This window comes from Myotis yumanensis, unplaced genomic scaffold (assembly GCF_028538775.1).
Source record: "Myotis yumanensis isolate MYYU_CA2020_CCGP unplaced genomic scaffold, mMyoYum1.0.hap1 SCAF_5, whole genome shotgun sequence".
NCBI lineage: Eukaryota > Metazoa > Chordata > Mammalia > Chiroptera > Vespertilionidae > Myotis > Myotis yumanensis.
The window spans coordinates 15,915,851-15,937,544 of NW_027223756.1; the positions used below are offsets into that span (position 1 = coordinate 15,915,851).

At 43.5% G+C, this 21,694-nt stretch overlaps 1 protein-coding gene across 1 annotated transcript in view; it reads left to right on the forward strand.

Moving 5' to 3' along the window:
• The window catches only part of ADAM19 (ADAM metallopeptidase domain 19), a 79,237-nt gene that overhangs the window by 14,360 nt on the left and 43,183 nt on the right, over positions 1-21,694 (forward strand). Inside the window, exon 4 of the mRNA XM_070414514.1 lies at positions 18,953-19,031. Within this exon, the coding sequence (XP_070270615.1) occupies positions 18,953-19,031 (79 nt within the window). The remainder of the gene's footprint in view (positions 1-18,952; positions 19,032-21,694) is intronic.

The following is a 21,694-nucleotide window of genomic DNA, read 5'->3' on the forward strand; positions in this document are numbered from 1 at the left end:
GTGACCTCTGTATGAGCGGAGACAGGAGGACTTGCCCATAGTTAGAGAAGAAGGCAATGCTGACCTTGGAGGCAGAGAGTGGAGTGTTAAAGCCACAAGCCAAGGAATGCTGGGAGTCACCGGAAACGGGAAGAGGCAAGGAATGGAGTCACCCACAGGGAGATTTCAGCTCAGTAATACTGATTTCATGCTTCTGGTCTCCAGAACTGAGGGAGAATAGCTTTCTCTTGTTTTAAACCACCAAGCATGTGTAATTTGTTACACAGCAGCCACAGGAAACGCATACTTGGGTGTGTGAGGTTTAGAGATAATGTAGTACAGTACCTGGCAAATAACAAGCAGTTTCTCAAGATGTGCTAACATTCATTAATGCCAAGTTAAGAACGTGTTTTCTGAAGTGTCGTGGTGATGCAAAACATTGTGTGTGTCCCCTGTGACGGTCTTCAAATAGGAAAGTGACAACAGAAAAACATATTGACAAATAGTACGTGGGGTTATCGTTCATCAGCATTTCCCAAGTTCCGGGTCATGCATGCACGCTGATGCTCTGTCTGCCTTCGAATTCTGGCTGAGGAATGGGGGTCAGATATGCATAATGATGTCATCAATCATGGTGATAGCTGCAGTGTAGGAGATGCCTCTATAGCAGGCCCTGTTCTGAAGTGCAAGTGCCTATATTATCCCTATTTGGCAGATGGGGACCCTGAGGCATGGAGCCACGTGACTTGCTTAAGGTCACCTGGATGAGAAGGGAGATCCAGGCTCTTAGCCATGGCCTCACATTGCCTTTCAGATGCCCTGTCCTTGCTGTTCTTCTGTGTATGCTGTTCTTCCGTTAGCGCTAGCGTTATTTCTCCGTTATTCTGCCCTCCCTCTTTTCTTTCCTTCTTCCTTCCCTAGGCCCTGGTTAGAATTTGGCTTCCAGTGTTCTGTGGTGGTGTAATCCAGGCCGGCCGGATCCAGAGCCTGGCGCCTGGCGCCCACTGGTGATAAACGCTTTGGCAAGTTGCTTCACCTTTACATGTCTCAGTTTCCTCATCCACGTGATGGGGCTAATAAGAGTGGCCTATGTCAGATGTCGTGTGAATTTGCTAATGCAGTGTTCTTAAAGGATTTATACCATGCGTGGTACACTGAGAGCCCAACAAAACAGTCACTATTACTCATATTTTGTGGGGTTGGAAAAGCATGCAAGAATGAAGTAAGAGGGAATTCCCCTGAGTTGGTTTCCAAATGTAATTATAAGCCTTGACCTTAAAACCCATTGCCCCCCGGGAGGAAGCTCACTTCTGCTCTGCAGCCAGTGCCCAGGTTGACCTCATCGTATCTCAAGAATACAGCATTGCAGGGTCCCTCGGGCCAAACTGTATCTCTTCTCTGTGCCTGCGGAATCAGTGCCCGGTCCCGCCCTTGGCAAGTCCCTGAACTGTACGATAAGGAGTCAGGATCTGTTCCCCGGTTCCGGCTTGCTCTCCTTCCAGGGACCCACAGCCAGGGCTGCCTTTGTAGCCAGGAAGGATGTCCACGGTTTTCTTTTGTCTCCAGCTTATTTCTGCTGGCGGCCCTTCAGCAGGAGTGCAGGGTAAATGAATGGGAGGAAGCTGTCAGCTGGCCTGTCGGCCTTAGGTGGACCCTTGTCAGAGTGCAGGGAAGCTGTGCACTCGGAGGAAGTTGGGAGTTTATTCTTGAGTCTGAGGATTCCTTTACCGTCAGTCTGTGCACCTTCAGGGAATGAGAGCTGGCGTCCAGTGAGTGAGCATTTACATGAGCATACTATTTTACATAGATTTTTTTTTCAACCCTACGTATATGTACCCAAATAGGGATATACGGTATCCTCAGTTTATAGCCTTTGTTTTTTCACTTGGAAATATAGCCTGGACAATTCCAAATCATTTTTAAAAATTTTTACATGAGAACTTTTGGGACTGTTTGAAAACTTTGATAATAAAATTCTAGAAAAAAATTACACAAATAATAGAGTTTTAAAATAAATCAGCTCCTACTTTATATACTATTCTGTAACTTGCTTTTTCGTTATTTATCTCTAATATCTTTCTATGTAGCACATTTATAGGCCCGTTTTATTCTTTTTAATGGCAACATAGGATTCCATTGAATGGATGACCAAAATTTATTAATTTATCTTTCATGGACAGTTAGGCTCGCAACTTCTTGCTATTACAAATAACGCTGCAGCAATAGGCTTATACATAATCGTTAAGCACATTTGCAAGTATTTCTGTAGGATTGAGAGAAGTAGCGTTGCAAGGTCAAATAGCATATGTGTTCCCTTTTTTTCCTTCACTTTCAGAAACAGTGCTGGAGTGAACACTCTTGTATTCTTTGGAAGGTTATACCTATAGTGTAAGAGGTGCCTGCTATAGAGGCATTTGCTAGACGTGAGTCACTGGGTCACACCTCCTAGATGTGAACCATTGGGTCAAAGGAAATTTACATGGAACACATAGGTAGATTAAGGCACGTTACCTTTGGTTTCTCTCTAAATTACATCTCATCACCTTTATTTAGATAACTTGCTTCACATACTATTACCAGTGGTTGACTTTGTAGTTTGGGCAGACTAAACCCGAACTCTCCTGCATTAAAAAAACCCCAAACATCACAAATAGCTTTATTGATATATAACTTAGATACCATATACTTCATCCACTTAAAGTACACAACTCAATATATTTTTAGTTTATTTACAGAGCTGTGCAAACCCACCATATTCTAGTTTTTGAACATTTTCATCACTCTGAAAAGAAGCCATCAGCAGTTATGAGTTGAATGTGTGCCCCCAAATTCATATGTCAAAGTCCTAGCCACTAAGTGCCTCAGAGTGACCTTATTTGGAAATAGAGTCATTGTGGATATAATTAGCTAAGATGAACTCATCCTGGAGAAAGGTGCCCCCTAATTCAGTATGACTGATGTTCTTATAAAAAGGGGAATTTAGACACAGACATGCACACAGGGCGAACTCCATGTGAAGATTAGAGTTATGCTGCCACAGCCAAGGCACCACCAGCACCTGGGAGAGGAGCCCAGGACAGATCCTCCCTGAGAGCCTTCGGAGACAGCATGGCTCTGCCAACACCTTGATCTTGGACTTCTAGCCTCCAGAACTGTAAGACAATAACTTTGTTCTTTTAAACCACACAGTTTGTGGTACTTTGGTTGAGCAGCCCCAGCAAACTTGTATAAGCAGTCCCTCCCCACCTACCCCATTCAGCCCTAGGAAACCACTAACCTGATTCCTGTCTCTATGCATTTGCTTATTCTGGACATTTCCTATAAAAGGAATATACAATATGTGGCCCTTTGGGACTGGCTTCTTTCTATTTAGTGTATTGTTTGTGAGTTTTATCCATGTTGAACAGCATGTGTCAGTACTTCAGTCGTTTCTGTTGTTATTCCATTGTATGAATTTATCACTTTTTGTTTATCCATACATCTATTGATGGATCTCCTGCCTTTTCAGCCACAGCTAACTTGACCCCATTCTACAAGGTTGATTTCAGCAAATACGGATTAAGCACCTATGTGTACTAGTAAAGCCCTATGCTAGGTGCTCTAGGGAGCAGGAGCAAACACATTATCCTTGCCCTCTGGCTGTGTACTCTCTGAGAGAGAAAACATGGACAGCCAAATCCAGGGCATATTACAGTTTTACATAAGAGAGTTGAAAGTTCACTGCTGAGGAGGCAGGAGGGAAGAGAGGATTTCTGACTCCGGGAGAGAGAAAGCTTCTCTAAGGAGGACAGCCTGGAGCTCTGTCTTGCGGGAGTAAGGAGGAGAGTCTTTGGATGAGGGAGGGAGGGAAGAGAGGTGAGTGGAAGCATGAAAAGGAATTCAGACTGAGAAATTAATATATAAATATTTGGTCTGGATCAAGGGGAGTCAAAGCTGTGGTGTTAATAATCTCTTAGGAATTCAGTACTCCAACCAGCCAAATCATTTTAATTCTGAAGAGTGGACATGCTGTGATGGAGGAAGTTGAGATACTGTGGGAGCATGGGGAAGGGGAACCTACCCTGGATTGAAGGTCAGCTTCTAGGAGGAAGTGAAGTAAATAAGAAATAGGGCTGTGGTAAAGTTCCCTACTATGACTGTATAGGTGTCAATCTCTGCCTTAAAGTCCATCAAGAGTTTTTTTTTAATGTACTTTAATGCTCCTATATTGCGTACGTATATGTTTACAAGGGTTATATTTTCTTGTAGAATCATTCCCTTTAGTATTATGTAGTGCCCTTCTTTGTCTCTAGTTATGGCCTTTATTTTGAAGTCTATTTTGTCTGATATGAGTATTGCTACCCCAGCTTTTTTGTCCTTTCCATTTGAATGGAATATATTCTTTCATCCCTTCACTCTCAGTCTGTGTGTATCTTTTGTTCTGAGGTGGGTCTCTTGTAGTCTGCATATATATGAGTCATGTTTTTGTATCCATTCAGTCACCGTAGGTCTTTTGACTGGAACATTTAATTCATTTATATTTAAGGTTATTATGGATAGGTATTTATTTATTGCCATTTTTATTTTCTTTATGATCTTCTCTTTCTCTCCATTTCTTCTTCTTAAAGCAGTCCCTTTAACATTTCTTGCATTGTTGGTTTGGTGGTAATGTACTCCTTTAACATTTTTTGTCTGGAAAGCTTTTTTTTTCTTTCCACATTTCGTCTGTTAAAAATATTGCTGTTGTGTGGATAAATTTTTATTTCTTTTTTTTTTTGTTTTGTTTTGTTTTTTTGTATCTTTTTTTTATTGCTTAAAGTATTACAAAGGGTATTACATATGTGTCCTTTTTTTCCCCCACCCTTGACAATCCCCTGGCCTCCCCTACCCCCCAGTGTCTTATGTCCACTGGTTATGCTTATATGCATGCATACAAGTCCTTCGGTTGATTGGAAAGCTTTTTATTTCACCTTCAATTTTAAATGATAGCCTTGCTGGATACAGCAGTCTTAGATTTAGCCCTTGCTTTTCATTACTTTGAATACTTCATGCCATGCCCTTCTGGCCTGAAGTATTTCTATTTAGAAGTCAGCTGTCATTCTAATGAGAACTCCTTTGCAGGTAATTTTCCGTCTCTTTCTTGTTGCCTTTAAGATTCTTTCTTTGTCTTTAACATTTGCCATTTTAATTATGATGTGTCTAGGTGTCGGTCTTTTTAGGTTCATCTTGATTGGGGCTTTCTGTGCCTCCTGAACTTGTGTGACATTTTTCTTTACCATGTTGGAGAAGTTTTCTGTCGTTATTTCTTTAAACAGGTTCTCTGTTCCTTGCTCACCCTCTTCCCCTTCTGGTATTCCTATAATGTGGATGTTGTTACAGTTCATGGTGTCCCAGAGCTCCTTTAAGCCATCTTCCTGCTTTTTAATTCATTTTTCTATTTGCTGTTGTAATTGGGTATTTATTTTTCTCTTGTCTTCCAAATCAGTGATTCGATCTCTGCTTCATCCAATCTACTTTTAATTCCTTCCAGTGTGTTCTTGATGTCATATGTTATTCTTCATTTCTGTATGGTTCTGGTTCATGGCTTCTATTTCCTTTTTCATGCTGCTATAGTTCCCACTGAGTTCCTTGTAATTTGCACTAAGCTCCTTAAGCACCTTTATAACCATTACTTTGAATTCTATGTCTGATAGATTGCTTGTTTCCATTTCATTTAGTTCTTTTTCTGGAGATTCCTTCTTTTCTTTTCTTTTTTTTTTTAAAATATATTTTATTGATTTTTTACAGAGAGGAAGGGAGAGAGATAGAGAGTTAGAAACATTGGTGAGAGAGAAACATTGATCAGCTGCCTCCTGCACATCTCCTACTGGGGATGTGCCCACAACCAATGTACATGCCCTTGACCGGAATCGAACCTGGGACTCTTGAGTCCGCAGGCCGATGCTCTATCCACTGAGCCAAACCGGTTTCGGCATCCTTCTTTTCTTTCATTTGGGGGTTGTTTCTTTGTCTCCCCATTTTAGTTGTCTCTTTGTATTTGTTTCCATGTATTAGATAGAACTGTTATGCCTGCCAGTCTTTGTGGGATGGCCTTATGTATTAAATGTCTGGAGGGATCAGTGGTGCAGTTTCTTTGTTCACCTGAGCTGGATGCTCTAGGAATGCCCCTTGTGTGTGTTATTTAGGCTCTCCTGTTGTGATTGGGACTTGATTGTTGATGTCCTATTGGTGGGATGGATCTTCCCTCCAGCTTGCTCCTGGTGAGGTTCAACCCCAACATCATGGTGCTAGCTGTTATACATATACAGGTGCTGATAGAACAGAATAAGACACAACAGGACCAAACCCAAAACCACGAAAATCAAACTACTCAGTGTAACAATAACAGGAAAGACTAAGTAGAACAAGAAGAGAAAGCAAAGAAAATAAAAAATAAAAAAAGAATACTAAAAGACACATGACCAAAGACTTAGAGTGGATTTAAAGAAAAAGGGAAAAAATAAGATGAAAAAATGGCTCTATGGAAGCAAACAGGAAGCTAAAAGAACTAGTGTAGGAGAAAAAAGAAAAGAAGACAGAAAATAAATGAAATAATAATAATGAATCTAAAATATAGTAATAATGGGTGTACTAAGCTATAGATAGGAAAAGTAAAATGGAAAAAATGAGGAAAAAGATAAAAACAAAATAAAATAAGAAAAATTAATAAGAATAAAGTAGAATAGAATCAAAGGAAAGAGAGAAATTAGAGATATGTAAGAAAAAAAAGAAGAAACAAAGAGGAAAAAACCAACAACAAAAACAAAAAAATCCACACACACACACACACACACACACCAACAAACAAAACCACACACACACACTCAAAAACCTTTGGGTCCACTATTTGTGGAGCTCACTGGATTTTGCTCTGATGTTGTTGAATCTTGTCCCTTGGTGTGTCTATCCTGGGCCTCCTGGGAGCTTCTCTGGTGCAGGTCAGTGTGAGTCACTATCCCTTTCTGGCCGTGGGCAACCTGATTGAGGTCTGAGAGGTAGAAGCCCCTAGTAGTCCAGCTGGTGAGGAGTTCTTAGCCCAGAGGCTGAGTCTGCCTGGAGTCTCACACCTTGATTGTTCCTGTTCTGAGCTGTACTCCCTTCCCCCACGGAGCTGGTCCCAGAGGTGTCAGCTGCAGGCGCTCAGGGTCCTGCTGGTGTTCACTTTAGTTGTGAGGTCCGGGTACTGTCTGTGGCAGGTGCTCATGGGTTCTGGGTTGTGTCCTGATAAAGAATATTTTAATAGCCAGATAGTGACAGCACCCAAAAAACATTTGAGCAGGACTACTTCCAATGAAGTGTGAAGAATGGATTGGAAGAGGCAAGACCAGCATTAGTAACAAAATCCATTCAAATGCTTTATTATAATCTAAGTGAGAAATTATGGTGATCTAATTTAGGGAAGAGGTAGCTGATATGGAGAGAAGGGGATGGATTTCAAAGATATTTATATGGTGGAGTCATGGAGACTGGAGATGGGTTGAATAGGGTTGAGGGAGAGGATGAATTCAAGAACCAGTCTGAAGTTCTTGCTTCAGGAAGTAGTAGGGCAGAGGTGCCAATCCCTGGGTTTGTCCTTAGCTTGTGGTGGGACCTGGAACAAGCCACTTCTTTCCTCAGGTCTTTAGGTTTCTCATTAGATGAAGGTAATAATCCCTAGTCACCAACTTTGCAGGATTGTGGTGGGGAGCCAGTGGTAAAATCTATGTGAAAAGTAGCATCCTGTATTTTTTCCATGGCCCCCAAAGGAAGGTCTGTCCTTGTCCTAGTATTCTCTGTAATTTGTGCTCTGACATAGTCTTTCCTCCTTATCTACAATTCTAAGCACTTGATATTCTAGGAACTGGTTAGACCTCTGCCCATTCTAGCAGCTGAGGCCTCACTGGGGACCTCTCTGAGGGTTCTCAAACCAGCTTTTGTTGAAAACAATGATATCATTGAATGGGTGGACCAGGCCAGGCTTCCCTCAGCCAGTTTAAGGAGAAATGGGGTCTTTATGACTTCTGTACTGATGGCTCTTTTCCAGTCTCTTCCATAGTTCCCATGGGCCACACTACCCCCTTTTCCTCCTTCTTTTTCCCCTGAGGTTATGGGTTTGCAGAAAACTGGCAGCCTCCACATTTTCTTGTCTTGCATCAGTCTCCCCGGAGAGAGGTCCAGATGGGCCAAGGGGCTATAATGGCTGCATTATATCAGGCATGGTTTCTTTTTCCAAGCCCCCTCCCCGCTTTCTGGGGAAAGGAAGAGAAAGTCACAGAAAGGGATTCCTTTGGAGGGAGGTGAGTGCTAGCAAAAGAGGTGATTCTAAGTGTTGGCAAAGATGACAGGCTCTTGGTATTCTAAAAGTTCTTTATATCTTGATTTATTTTATTTTATTTTTCAATTATAGTTCACATTCAGTATTATTTTGTATTAAGTTTCAAGTGTTCAGCGGAGTGGTTATAATCATATGTTTTACAAAATGTCCCCCCTGATATTTTCAGTACCAACCTGTCACCATACGTAGTCATTACAATACTAGTGGCCTGGTGCATGAATTCATGCACATTGAAAGGAAATTATTTAGAAGAAATATTTTAATATCACTATTCACCCTTTCTCTATGATAGAAGTGTCAGCCAAATTCATGATTGACAATGACAGATGGAAACACACACACACGTGCGATTAGCACCAGTAGGAACTTTATATGTATCACACATGCGCGAGTCAACTTAGCCTTTTATAGATATAGATAAACTTGCTTAATTAGACCTGCTTTCTGATTTAGCTAAACTTTTTCCAGCCCAGTGAAGCACCCCAACTTCTCTTTCAGGTAATTATCAGCAACACAGCAGTAAATATCAACATGAAGCAGATTATTATTGTAGATCATGCAGGGAGAACAAAAGGTAAAATATTTAACTGCAGCAGTGTTTGACCATATTCTGTGCAGTGAGAAAACTTGAAGTCATTTTCAAGGTCCACCATTTCTTCTTTTCAATCGGGTCAAGTTTCTAAGCTTTCTAAATCTCCATTTTCTGGCTAATGGAAAGAAAATAGGATTCCACCAAGTCTCCTGTCTACCTACTCCAAGACTTCTGTGAGGATCAAATGAGACGAGGCATGGGAAAATGCTTCACAGACATTTGGTTACAGTACAAAATGTTTCCACCTGGCTATGAAGCAAGTTGTGTTCCTGGGCTGAAGAAACTCCAAGGAGGATAGTCGCTACAGAGAGGAAGCTGGGCATTGCTACATGACATCATTACCCAGACGGACACTTAGCATATTAGCCTTTTATATAGAGAGATTATTGACTATATTCCCTGTGCTGTGATGTATATCCCTGTGACTGTTTTGTAATTACCAATTTATACTTCTCAATTCTTCACCTTTTTCACCCAGTTCCCCAACCTCCTTTCCCTCTGACACCCATAATTCTGTTCTCTGTGATCTCTTGACTTCTTGATATTAGATTTGTGGTTTGGATAAACTTGCTTTCAGTTGTGTGGTTATAGGAGATCAGCAATGTTGAGTGAGCATTCTGAGTACCTGATCTGTTGGTTGTCTTTCTTCACCTTACCCGCATGCAGGCATGCATGCACACATGCACAAATATGCACCCCTGCTCTATACCTGTCTACATGTAGGCAGCTTGTTAGGGGAATTAGGAAGTTGGTTGCAGCCCTGGTTTGCAGCAATTCTAGGAAGTAAGGAAGATGAGCCTTGAAACAGTGACTTGGGTTCTGAGAACCAGATAGTGGTATCTACCTTCTGTGTGTCCTGTTAGTGTTTGCAAAGGACTTTCACAGATGACCTTATAGGGAAGAAAAAAATAATTTTCCCTCTAGTTGTCTAAGTTCTCAGCTGATTAGCAAGAGGGATTAGCAAGAGAAAAACAAACAGAAGTTAACATGTCTACATGAGAGATATCCAGGGAAAAATGAACAACTCACTTAGAATTCAGGATTCTATAGCATCCTCAACAAAGAACAATACATGTGTAGAGAAATGACAGGATAAAGGAAAGAGCTGTTAGGCCTCTAAAGGCAGTAAGCTGTGGGTAAATATATGGTATATAAATGGTGGATAAAGGCTAGTTAGTCAAGTTTGTTTTGCAAATTCCTTTGGTGCCTTCTTCAAACTGATAGGCTCTAAAATTGTCTCTGGTAATTACCTTCTTTCCTTGAGAGAGAGGGGTGAAGGGAGGCCTTTGAAAATTGATGTCCTTCTTCTAGACAAATAGGGGAAGGCCAAGGTGCTTTGCTTGTAGTATCTGCTTCTTCTCAATTGCCTTCAGCTCAAAATAATCCTGTGCTAAAGTGGTATATTTGGGGAGGCATATTCTGCCACCATTCAGCCTCCTCTAATCTTCATGATGGGAGATATAGGTGCAGGAAAACCGTGCATGATGCTTGGCACACAGTTGGCCTCAATAAGTGTTTGCGGCATGAGTGAGTGGGCTTGCAAATGCAGAGCCTAGGGCTCAGAAGAGGTACTGCTGCTTGGCCCAAGACCCAGAGCAAATAGGTGATGGATTCAAGCCAGGAGGAACTCGGTCTTCCCGATGCCATGTGCCCCATAGTTTGTACACTATTATGCTGCTTAATAAGCAATTATTGATGAGATTGCATGTGCATCCTTCCTCTCTGCCCTCTGGGAGTGTCTGGATGGCTGACTCTTGGATTACTTACCACTGACACTTAGCTTATCTTACTTTCGTTTATTTAGACTGATGGGTTTAGAAGCAAAATCGAACTGTGTGATGGTAGATATGTTGCTTTTGCTCATTTTCAAGTTCTTTATCTGTAAAAGTGAAATAGGGTAAGCATTGGACAGAGAGGGTGGCATAGAGGTTCTTTTTTTTTGTGGTAAATTCTGTAGTTTCTGCACTAATGCCCCTCCCCCAAAAAAACCCTTCATGGAAAGGATACGGGACAGCACATCGAATGAGGGAAAAGGTGTAGGACTGGGGCTTGGGAAGGATAGGATCGAGGAATTCATAGACAGTCTCCTCAGGTGCCACCACTGGAGTGACTCAGCTCCAGCCATTTTCATGAGGTGTCACTCACCTTGAAATTCAGCTAAATGAGACCTGATTGTGCTGGCTTAAAATGACCGACTCTGGGTGCTCCCAGCCAGTAGGTAGCGAAAGGGGAACATTTCTCTAAATGCAAATCAGGGCACTGTTCTCCCAAGGAGGCGGCAGGGATGCTGGAGGCCAGGACAGCAGATGTTCATGACGACTTAGGAGGCCTTTCCAAGTTCTAACCTTCTTGGCTTGTGCTTTGGCTGTGGTTTGTGCTTTTGGATGCAAAGAAACGTTAGGCAATATTTATCAAAGTTATGGGATTTTTAATCAGAGCCTAAAAGGGACCAGGCACCCACCTGTAGGGCAAGTTGGATTGTGGTCTTCAACCACCTGCTTTTTGTTTGTTTTTCATGGGATGGTCCACCTATTCCCTTCTTTCTAAGCATATTCTCAAAGGTCCTGTGATCTTAGAGGTTCATTTTCTTCACTTCCTCTGTCTCATCCACAAAGTTTATCTCTACAATATGGCCAGTTACCTCTCACATTGGTCCTTCCTTTCAGGTTAATCTGATAAACAAGCATTCGTGGTTATTTATCAAAGACTGGTTGCTAAGAGGCTACTATCAAGCAATGTTTCACTTTTTTATCTTTCTCAGAAATAGTAAAATAGTACCCCATTTCTCGTATCTGCTCTTATCCATTTTCAGTAAATACCCATAGTGGGCTACGCAGGACTGAAACAGAGCTGTAACCTCTGCGTGGGTGAGCCATTTTTAGGGCTCCACAGGTCCCTGCCAGTTAAGCTCCCTGATCCCGAGAAGTTGACCCTGTCTGCACAGAGAGCTTGCTCATCTTTATGGAGGCAGCCAAGAGGGAGGCCTGAAGAGGATTAAATAAAGACCCTGCTGACCAAAGGAGTAAACAGCGCTTATCCAAACATCCTTTGGTATTTAACATAAAAGCAAAACACGGGATCAGGAGCTGGTCAGAAGAAAACAAGGTCTTGTGGGGACTAGGAGCCGATGTAAGGTGAAGTGGTTGGTGAAAAGGAGTGTTGATTTAACGCATTGTTGGGAAACTTCTTAATAGAAGGTTAAAAAAACACACATGCCAAGTAGCTTTGGCTTTGGGCCAGGCTTGCGGGTGGTGCCATCTTGCTCCCAGTGCTGCTGCTGCAGCTGGTCCCCAGCAGCAATGAGGCTTGCTCTGGGGAGGCCTTGGGGTAGGAGGAGATCCCTGCTCTTTCAAGTTCCCCCTTCCATGGCCTTCCTATTCCCTCAGAAAGGAACGTGGGCCCTTGGACTTGTCAGTCCCTTATTTGGCTTTGGGGCTTGCCTTGGCATGTTTATTTCCATTCCTTTGGAGTCAGGGATGGAATGAGCACTGGTTGGGAAATCTTGATTCTAAAACAGCTCGAGCCATCTCTTCTTCCCTTGTCTTCTTCGAAAACAAAAGAAAACAAAGCAATACTTAACTGAATTTGGTATGTGACTGTCCCAAATATGGCAGGCCTTGTCCGCTCTCTGAGACTAGCGCTCCGCTTCTCTCCAACCCTTCCCAGAACCTGCCCGTCCTGGGCATCACCGCTTTCATTTGATAGGGAAACAGGCTGAGTAGCTTGAGACTCGCATAGTATCTCCTTGCTCATTAAAAAACATTAATATTAAAATTTCCAAACATCCTTGAGGGGAGAGAAACTAAGATTATGAACCCTCAAAAACTCATCTCTATGTAACAATGATTAAAGCTTCATAGGTAGTTCTGGAAAAAACGATACCAACGATATTTGTAAAACACAAAGACTTGACACTGTTCAAGGAGTTTTTAAATTTTTTTTTTACATTTCTTCATTTTATTTAAGCACATATTTTAAATTAGCTAGTCTTCTAACCTTTCACAGCATATGAAGTAGATTGCCATTTCCCCCATTTTATTGATGAGAAAACTGAGGCACAGACTCACAGAACTAATAAGCATCAAAGCTAGTGTTTGACTGTATTTCCCCATTCGATTTTCTCGAGGAAGCTGTGGGTAGTAATTATTCCTCTGTTCACTTGCCATCTGGGAAATGGGGGGCTCGAGTGAGTGAAGCTCTTCTCATACAAATGCACCTCTCAGTCTTATTCACTGACAAATGGGGGACCCGCAGGATGATAAAACTGGTTTAAACATTAGAAAAAAGGAATGTTGAAATGGATTGCTTAAATTAGATACAAAGCTTGTTAATTAATATCCTAGGGGCAATGAAGCCCTGCATAACCCTTGGCGTTCTCTCTTCCACTGGATGGAAATAATTTGTGTCTCTATTGTACCTTATCAGGTTTTTACAAGTTACATTCTCGTTTTAAAAAGAGCTGCCCTAATTAACTGTGAATAGTCTTTTCCAGTTTAAGGCAGCTGGCCTCTCAAGAGTCTATGACCTGACAGTGCCCTTGTTGTGACATTGAAGGGGACTTCAGGCATCTTGACTCAGGGTTTGAAAGGCCAGTCATCTAGAGAGTAGTGTGGCTGGTACTCAAACCAAAGCTTTCTGAGCCCCAGGCTTTCCCTATAACTTGTGCTGGTATCGTTTTTTAGGTTTGGGGAGGTTAGAAATGGGAAACAGAATTTAAAATGTTAAAATTGATCCAGTGGAGCAGGAGAATTCTCAGAGCCGGAAAAAGTATCACCTGGAAAAACTATTAGAAATACAGATTTCTGAGTCCTTCTCTAGAGAATAAAATTCTCTGTGGGTCTGGGATGGGGCCTGGGATACTATTTTTTTTTCACAGCATTTCCGGGTGTAGTGCAGTTACTGGACTAAGTCCCATAATGATGGCGTTAAGAGCATGAGCAAGAAATGAAAGAGGCTTATGTCATCACCAATACAGGAAGGCAGGGCAAGGATCCTCCAGGGAAAATAAGAGGGACCAGCCAGGCTGCACCTCCCAAGCATCACCAGTGTCTAAGTGCCCGGATACTCTTGGAAAAGCAAGATGGGGCCAAAAGCTGGGGGAAGAAGCTGTCAGTAAAAATAGCCCCTGGGATGGCGGAGTGATGTTTGCTTCCGCTGAGCTTGTCTGCATAGGTTTTTCAAGGTGGTTTGGAAATTGTTGGCACTCTGTCTTCACCGCTTTGCTTATCTGAAGCAGCAGGAAGGAGAGCTGATCTGAGAGATATTTTGCAACGTTGCTTTGAGTTGAAGTTGAGAGAGGCATTTCAAGTTTGTCTGACAGTAAACAGCCCCTCAGACGATGGTGCTGGGTTTGAAGGCCCCGAGCCTTAGGAAAGGTGGGGTCAGGGGAGTGTGCCTTTGGGATCAGACGACACGTTACAAAAAGGTTCCAGGCTGCCACGGGCAGTTCACGTGTCCTTCCCTGGAGAGCAACCTTGTTTTATGTCTGATATTTGGGAGCTTATTTCTCCAGGTGGCATTCAGAAGATGCAGGTCTTGCTCAAGGACTTTGGGGTCTGGGGCAGCCTGGGTTTCGCCAGGTGGACATTCCAATGCTGGCTGCTGTTAGCATTGGACAGGATGTGGACCTGCCTGCAGGCTTGTGAGCCTGGAGGGACCCGCAGGGGGCTCTTACAGAGGGCAGGAGGGTGCACAGAAACTGCTTTTCCATCAAAGCCAGAAAAAGGAGGGGGCGGGGTGGGAAATCTTAGATAGCCCTTCTCTCTTCCTGGACACACATCACTCACAACTCGTTTCCTGAAAATCCTAATACACTCCAGTGCTGAGAGACGGCTTCCTGCCGATCTGCTGAGCCAGCTCCTTGTCAGGGAGGAGATGAGAACAAGATGTGGTCAGAGAAGGGGCGGGTGGGCCGAGCTGGGCTGCTCAGTGGCCCCGTGGCCACTCTGCGAAGGGACAGCAGTGTCTGCAGGTCCTGAGAGCAGTGCCAGGGCACCGCATGGGCACAGATGGGCCCAGCTCGGGGCAGTGGGAAGTATTCGAAAGCAGTGTCTCATCTATCAGTAAAATTGCACAGATGGTGGTGATGAAACATGACCCTTCCTTTTGCTTCAAGAAGAAAGGACCTTCCTGGCCAACATCTGCAACCCCATTTGGGGAAAGGGTTGTTATTGCAAAACACACACACACACACACACACACACACACACACACAACTAGCCCTGAAGTTCTCACATGTCCATCCTCTTCTTCCTGCCCCATGTTTTGCTTTTATGCCTATTGCTCCTCTCTGCACCCAACAGCACTTAAGAGCTGAATCTCCTTTGTGTGACAGCGCATGTGTCCTCAAGGCCACTGTCATCGCCATGAAACTGTGCTTTGGACTGCTGGTTCCTGGCAGTGCTGTAGTTTTCTGCTTCCACCTTCTAAGAGAGACAGACAGAAAACTGCTTTAAAAGTATGGTCAGAACCAGCAGACCTGGTTGGAAACCGGGCTCTGTCACAGTACCGTGAGAGCCTGGACAGTTACACATCCAGTTCCCAATGTCCTCAGTTACAACATGGGGAAGGGGTTAGTACCTTCCTCAGAGGTGTGTCGTGAGGGTGAAGTAATTGAACACGTAAATACATGTGAACGATTCTGATGGCAACTTTTCTGGGTTTCCCAAGCTCAGAAGGATCCAGGGTGTGGTGGAGGCAGGGTGCGATGGAGGCAGGAAGGTGACCCGAGCTTCTTTGATATTTCTGAAGATTGCCTTCCTTAGAAGTATGTTGAAATCAAAAAAAAAAAAAAAAAAAAAAAAAGAAGTATGTTGAAATCTTGTGGTCTAGAGTGTTCGTTTTGATCTCAACCCCAGAGGTCTGCCGGCTTCGGTGTACCTGGGGTGGAGCCCGACAAGCTGCATTTTTAACTACCTCCTAGCAGGGCTGATGCTGCTGGTCCCAGGAGGGCAGTTAGGTAGACGAGGAAGCCGATTGTTCCTTGGAGACTCAGAAGACAGAAGGAAAGGCCAAGTAGGCGCTGCTCACAGAGAGGTAGTTTCTGGTTCAGTGTAAGGACTTTCTTTAACTACTAGATGCGGTCTCAGGAGCTCCCTGTCGCTGGCTATGTCCAGAGATGAATGGCCATCTGGCAGATTCCCGTACAAAGTAGAATGTTCATTCATTTATTCATTCGTCCACTTATTCACCAAATAAATATGGGCCTCCTGCCTGTTAGCAGCTGGAAGCTGCGGAGAAGCCTCAAACAAGGCAGCCATGTCCCCTGCTCTTAGGGAGCCCACAGTCCAGTGAGTCTGGCTGATTCCTAAAGTCCCTTTCAATGTGGAGACTCTGAGAGTCTTAAGAGTGGCTGAGGACTGGCAAGAATGTGGTCACCTGTGAGGTTCACTCTGGATGGCTTTCTTTGGAGCGTCTTAATGTTGCCGGATGAATAATTCTCCCCGTAAGACTGAGAAGAGGCTGATAATGTATTTATCAGGAGTACATTTTCAATGAGAACGTTTACATCCCACTGGCGCCTGGATAGACCATTAAACTCTGAACCCCTGCCTGGCTGTCCATTATGCAGTCTCTGAAACCAGACCTAGGAAATGGGGCTGCAGGAATGAGCTAATTGCTTTTTTTGCCACTCCCAAGTGATCTACTGGAGCGTTACTGGCTGGGGAGATTTAAAGGGAAATAGGTAATTCCATCAGTTTTGCTGGGTCCTTCCATGGTACTTCCTGTTGAAAGCAATAGTGATAAATGCTAACCTTTACTGAGCTCTACTCTGTACCTACTTGGAGGTAAGCCCTTTTCATGCATTTTGTCGGTTTACTCTTATGGCAATCATGTTAAGTAAGGATATTGTCTTCATTTTTGAAGAAGAGAAAACAGATATTCGGAGGGAAAAAGTGAGTCATTTATGGCCATAGACACAGCAAATGTTAGAACTGGTATTGAAACCTTAGTCTCTCTGACACCAGACCATGTTCTCAGCTCCTAGCATGCTGATCGACTCATTCGTTTACTTGTTCCTTCATCCAATAATTAGTCAAATTGTTCTTTCATTGAGTAAATGTTAAACAGGGATATATACTGGTGAGCAGAGCAGCTTGGCCTCTGTCCTCATGGGGCCCACAGTTTATCTCCCTCAGACACATAAGTGACTCCTCCCTAGATACTTGGCTGCTTAGATGCTCAGGAGAAAGAGAAAGGGCTGGGAGGCAGAACTCGGCAAGTTAGCTACTGACCCAGAGTTTCCTTGTAATGAGAGCTTCTCTCCACAAGCTGAGTTTTGGGCTTTGCTTTATTTTGACATTTCCCCGTTGGGTTTCTTTTCTTGTTGTCCAAGGCTGGATGTTGAAGGGCTTGACATGATACAAGAGATCATTCTGTAGCATTTGCCTTCTGACTGCACTCTAGGGGTGGAGGGGAATCTGAGCATCAGGAGTCCCAGAACTCTTAGAGTTGGAAGTGACCCTAGAAACACTCTTCAATGACCCCATCTTTTGGGGAAATGTCACCTCTTCCAGAAGTAGAGTGGTCCCTGCAGATTCCTTTGGCTTTCCATGCTGGCCTGAGCCTATATTTTCTTCTTCTGAAAAGGAGTTTCAAATTAGGTTTTCAGTTTTCAAAATAAACGCAAGATCATTATTTTAAAAAATCAACCGATTTTCAGAAATATGCAACTGACATTGTGAACATCTGCAGTCCCCTCAGATAACCACCATCAGCATTGGGCACTGGCTTCCCCAGTTGTTTTCAATGCATACACTAGGGCAGCGGTTGCCAACTGGTGGTCCGCGAGGTCCGAAAGGTTGGCAACCGCTGCATTAGGGTGGACTATTATTGTTTTTCACTTAAAAGGATTTTGAAAATGCATATTTTCCTAAAACTTATTTTTTTGTCGAACTCAATTTTAGACATTCTTTCCAGTTAGTACATATAGATCCACTTAATTCTTTGTTTTTGGTTAGACTCCAATTTCTCTTCCATTAGAAACCTTTTTGCCCTCTGACCTTGACTTTCTACAGGTACATTCTGCTTTCAGTGTGGCTGAGCTAGTTGGAGCATCCGTTGGCTCCTTTATTATTATTATTATTACTAGAGGCCTGGTGCACAAATTCATGCACGGGTGGGATTCCTCCTGGCTGGGCCTGGGGTGCGGGTGAACCAGATTCGGGGCTGTCAGGGCCCCAGCAGCAAAGTCTGGGTCAGTGTGCATCATAGCTACTGGCTGGTCATCTGGTCATTCCGGTCGTTCCAGTCATTTGGTTGTAACGGTCACTTGGGCGTACATATATATATCTATATTATTTTTTACTTTTAGAGAAATTCTAGGAACCTTGCTTGGTGTTGCCTTTCCTTTGGTGAGATATTCTTAACCTCAGCTTCAGGCGGTCTGTAGTAAGAGAGAAACCAATGTTTAATTTTAGAAAAGAATTTATTAGAAGGGTAACACACAGAAGTACCAGGTCTCAGGAAATCTGAACCACTAGGTCTCAGAAAGGACAGGCCAAGGCAGACTCAGGAATCCATGCAGCAGGAACAAAGGAACAGATGGATTGCTCCCATCTGTTCAGCTCTTGCGGCATTATTCCATTGGCTTAGCTTGGATCATGGCCACCCTTGGCAAGACTAGGGAGGACACCTGGATTGACAGTCTCACCAAAACATGCAACAGGGGAGAGGTATTTCCTTAAAGAAAAATTGGTGTGCTGATTCTTGCTTGGATGCAGTGTAGAAAAATCAATCCAGGTAAATTTTGAGTTATGTGTTTGCATGTGTGTTCCCAGGACTCAGAAAAAGTTTAAGATCACTGCTTTAGTCTGTTGACTCCATCTGGTTGTCTGAACTCAATGATGACCCCCACAAATACAAAATTCATAGTAAACTCTTCCTCCTGGTTTTCTTTTAGTTTCTTAGTCCCTTTGGCCACCCCATTTCTCCTGCACTGAGACGTGGGGGATAGTTCTGCCTGCTTCAGTTAGAATGGCCAGCCATAGTTCCCAGGAGGGTGGAGTCCATCACCTCAGGAGACTAACGTCTTTTCTTATTCTTCACAGATACCTTTTCGCTCCAACCTACACAGAAACGCATTATACTCCAAGTGGCAACCCTCGAACCACCACGCTGAAATCCGAGGTAAGTTCCGGTCAACAAATAGCTACCAAACAACTGCCCTCCCTAGTCCCACCCCTAGGAAGTGAGGAGACAACAGCGGGACTGGATGGAGATGTCCCTCCTCCAAAGCGATTGTTTCCCCTGACTGAAGACCAAGGGAACCAGCAGGAGAGGCCAAGTGTGAACCTGTTGTTTCCTACATGCACCCTTTCCTTTGATGGCTAAAATGGTCAATTTTAGGATAATTGTATCTGATTAAAATTGGTTAGATAAACCAATGTTAACCATTGGTTAGAATCACCATGAAGCATACATTTTCCTTGCTTTATGTTAATTTCTCACATATTAACAGAAGGTTAAGCAAAAGGAGTGATTTCTGGTAATCCTGTCATCTCACCTAATCAGAAGTCTAATTATTCCTTTTTCACTTGGATCTGTAAGGTTTTGTAGTCTGCCAAGGTTTTTGTAGTCTTTTTTTAAAAAATATATTTTATTGATTTTTTACAGAGAGGAAGGGAGAGGGATAGAAAGTTAGAAACATCGATGAGAGAGAAACATCGATCAGCTGCTTCCTGCACACTCCCTACTGGGTATGTGCCCGCAACCAAGGTACATGCCCTTGGTCGGAATCGAACTTGGGACCCTTGAGTCCGCAGGCCGACGCTCTATCCATGGAGCCAAACCGGTCAGGGTTGTAGTCTTTTTTAATGTGACTTTAGGTTATGAAGATTTTCTTATTTTGCTTCTATATCCATATTGGGTATTTTCCCCCTCAAAGTAGTTTTTCAGTACAGATGTTTGCACGAAGATTTGTCATTTAAAAAATGGTTTTTCAGATGGATACATTTTAGTTGGCTTCACAACCCACTGGTGAACATTGAAGGTAGTGAATCATGCACATTTCATGGTTTGCTTGCTCTTCCTACCAGGGGGCATTAAAGCAGCGGTTCTCAACCTGTGGGTCGCAACCATAGGAAAACACATATAGCATATCAGATATTTACATTACAATTCATAACAGTAGCAAAATTACAGTTATGAAGTAGCAACGACAATAATTTGATGGTTGGGGGTCACCACAACATGAGGAACTGTATTAAAGGGTCGCGGCATTAGAAAGGTTGATAACCACTGCAAAGTCATAGGCTCAGAGCAGAGCAGAGGTTCTCAATCAGGAGTGATTTTGTTTTCAATCATCCATTTACTTAAACTTTTGTTGATATGCGGGTAACTAATATGAAGCAAAGAAAATATGCTTCACGATGATTTATACCAATTTTAATTCAATGTAATTATCATAAAATATACTATTTGTTTGTTTGACCATCTGAGCCAGCAAAGGAGGGGGCACTCGGCAATGTCGGGACAGTTTTGATTGTCATGGCCAAGAGGTGGATGCTATTGGCACCTAAAAGGTAGAGGCCAGGGGTGCTGCTAACCTACAGCACAGGACAATCTCCCCTTTCCCCCCAGGGAATTACCTGGCCCCGCGTGTCACTAGTGCCCAGGTTGAAACACTGGGTTGCAGTGACCCTTCTCAGACTCTGGGCTGATGGGATGGGCTGAAGGAGAGGGGAAGGTGGACTCTGGCAGGGGACATAATGGACTTGAGTGGCATGTGGAGATGGGAGATGTGGCGTGAAGATAGCAGCACAGGCCACTGTCAGTCATTACCAACTCGGGTTACTTTATCAGATTACTCTTGAATGATGAAAGGGACACTAGATGTGTGGTAGCAGGTAGCAGGCAAGTTGGCTGTGTCTTTGTATCTTTGAGGAGGCTGTCCAGCTGTGGTGTGTCCACACATATTCTTCAATGCCCCTTGGCCAAAAGTCTTTCCTTCCTTAAGATTTCTGTTCTCCGCCTTGGGGAAGGCAGGGAGGGGACAGGCGTGCCTCGAAAGTCCTAGCCATGCCAACCTCACAAAGCACCCTCCTCTGAGTTGGGCTCTGCATTGATATACCAGCAGCTCAAGAAAGGGTCTTAGTGCACAAGTTTGCCGTGACCTCATGCTTCCTGCTATGAAAGCCCCTCAGGGTTGCCCTGTCCGGCCGAGAAGCTGAGAAGGAATGAGATGACTTCATGACTATTCATTTACTTGCTCTTTGTGCTCTCAGAATTAGGCAGAGAACCAGCCCTTAATCCCAGAATGCCCCTCTTCCCTAAAGGTCTTGCTGACCCAAGTATGGCAGAAGTTATTGTTTTCTTACATCCCCTGCTACAGCAAAGCCCCCACCCTGCCCCATGGGGCTCCCAGTCAGCTTTCTTATTTGGGAGCTGAAGACTCAAAGAGAAGTGGGAATAGAATGAACCATTTAGCTGCATTTGACCCAAAAGTTGAGGACCACACTCTACTACCAAACTTGGCCTGGGGCAGCGGGAGTTCTGGGAACCTTATCAAATTCATCAGCTGGGCCGCTAGGCTGTAGGCTACAGCCCTAATCTAGGTCAGATCGCTGGGGGAATGGGTCTGTGAATATGTTCCAATAGAAAGAGTTACAGCGTTTGGGGTCTAAAGCCAGGGTTTTAGTTTTGGCTTTAGCTATTTGACCTTAAACAACCCTTTTGACTACACTAGTGTTGAGTTTCTTCTTCTGAAAATTAGATATGCTAAGATCTGACTCTCAGGGCTGTGGAAGGGTAAGATGAAGCACTGATTTTATGGGAATTTATAAACATCTCTT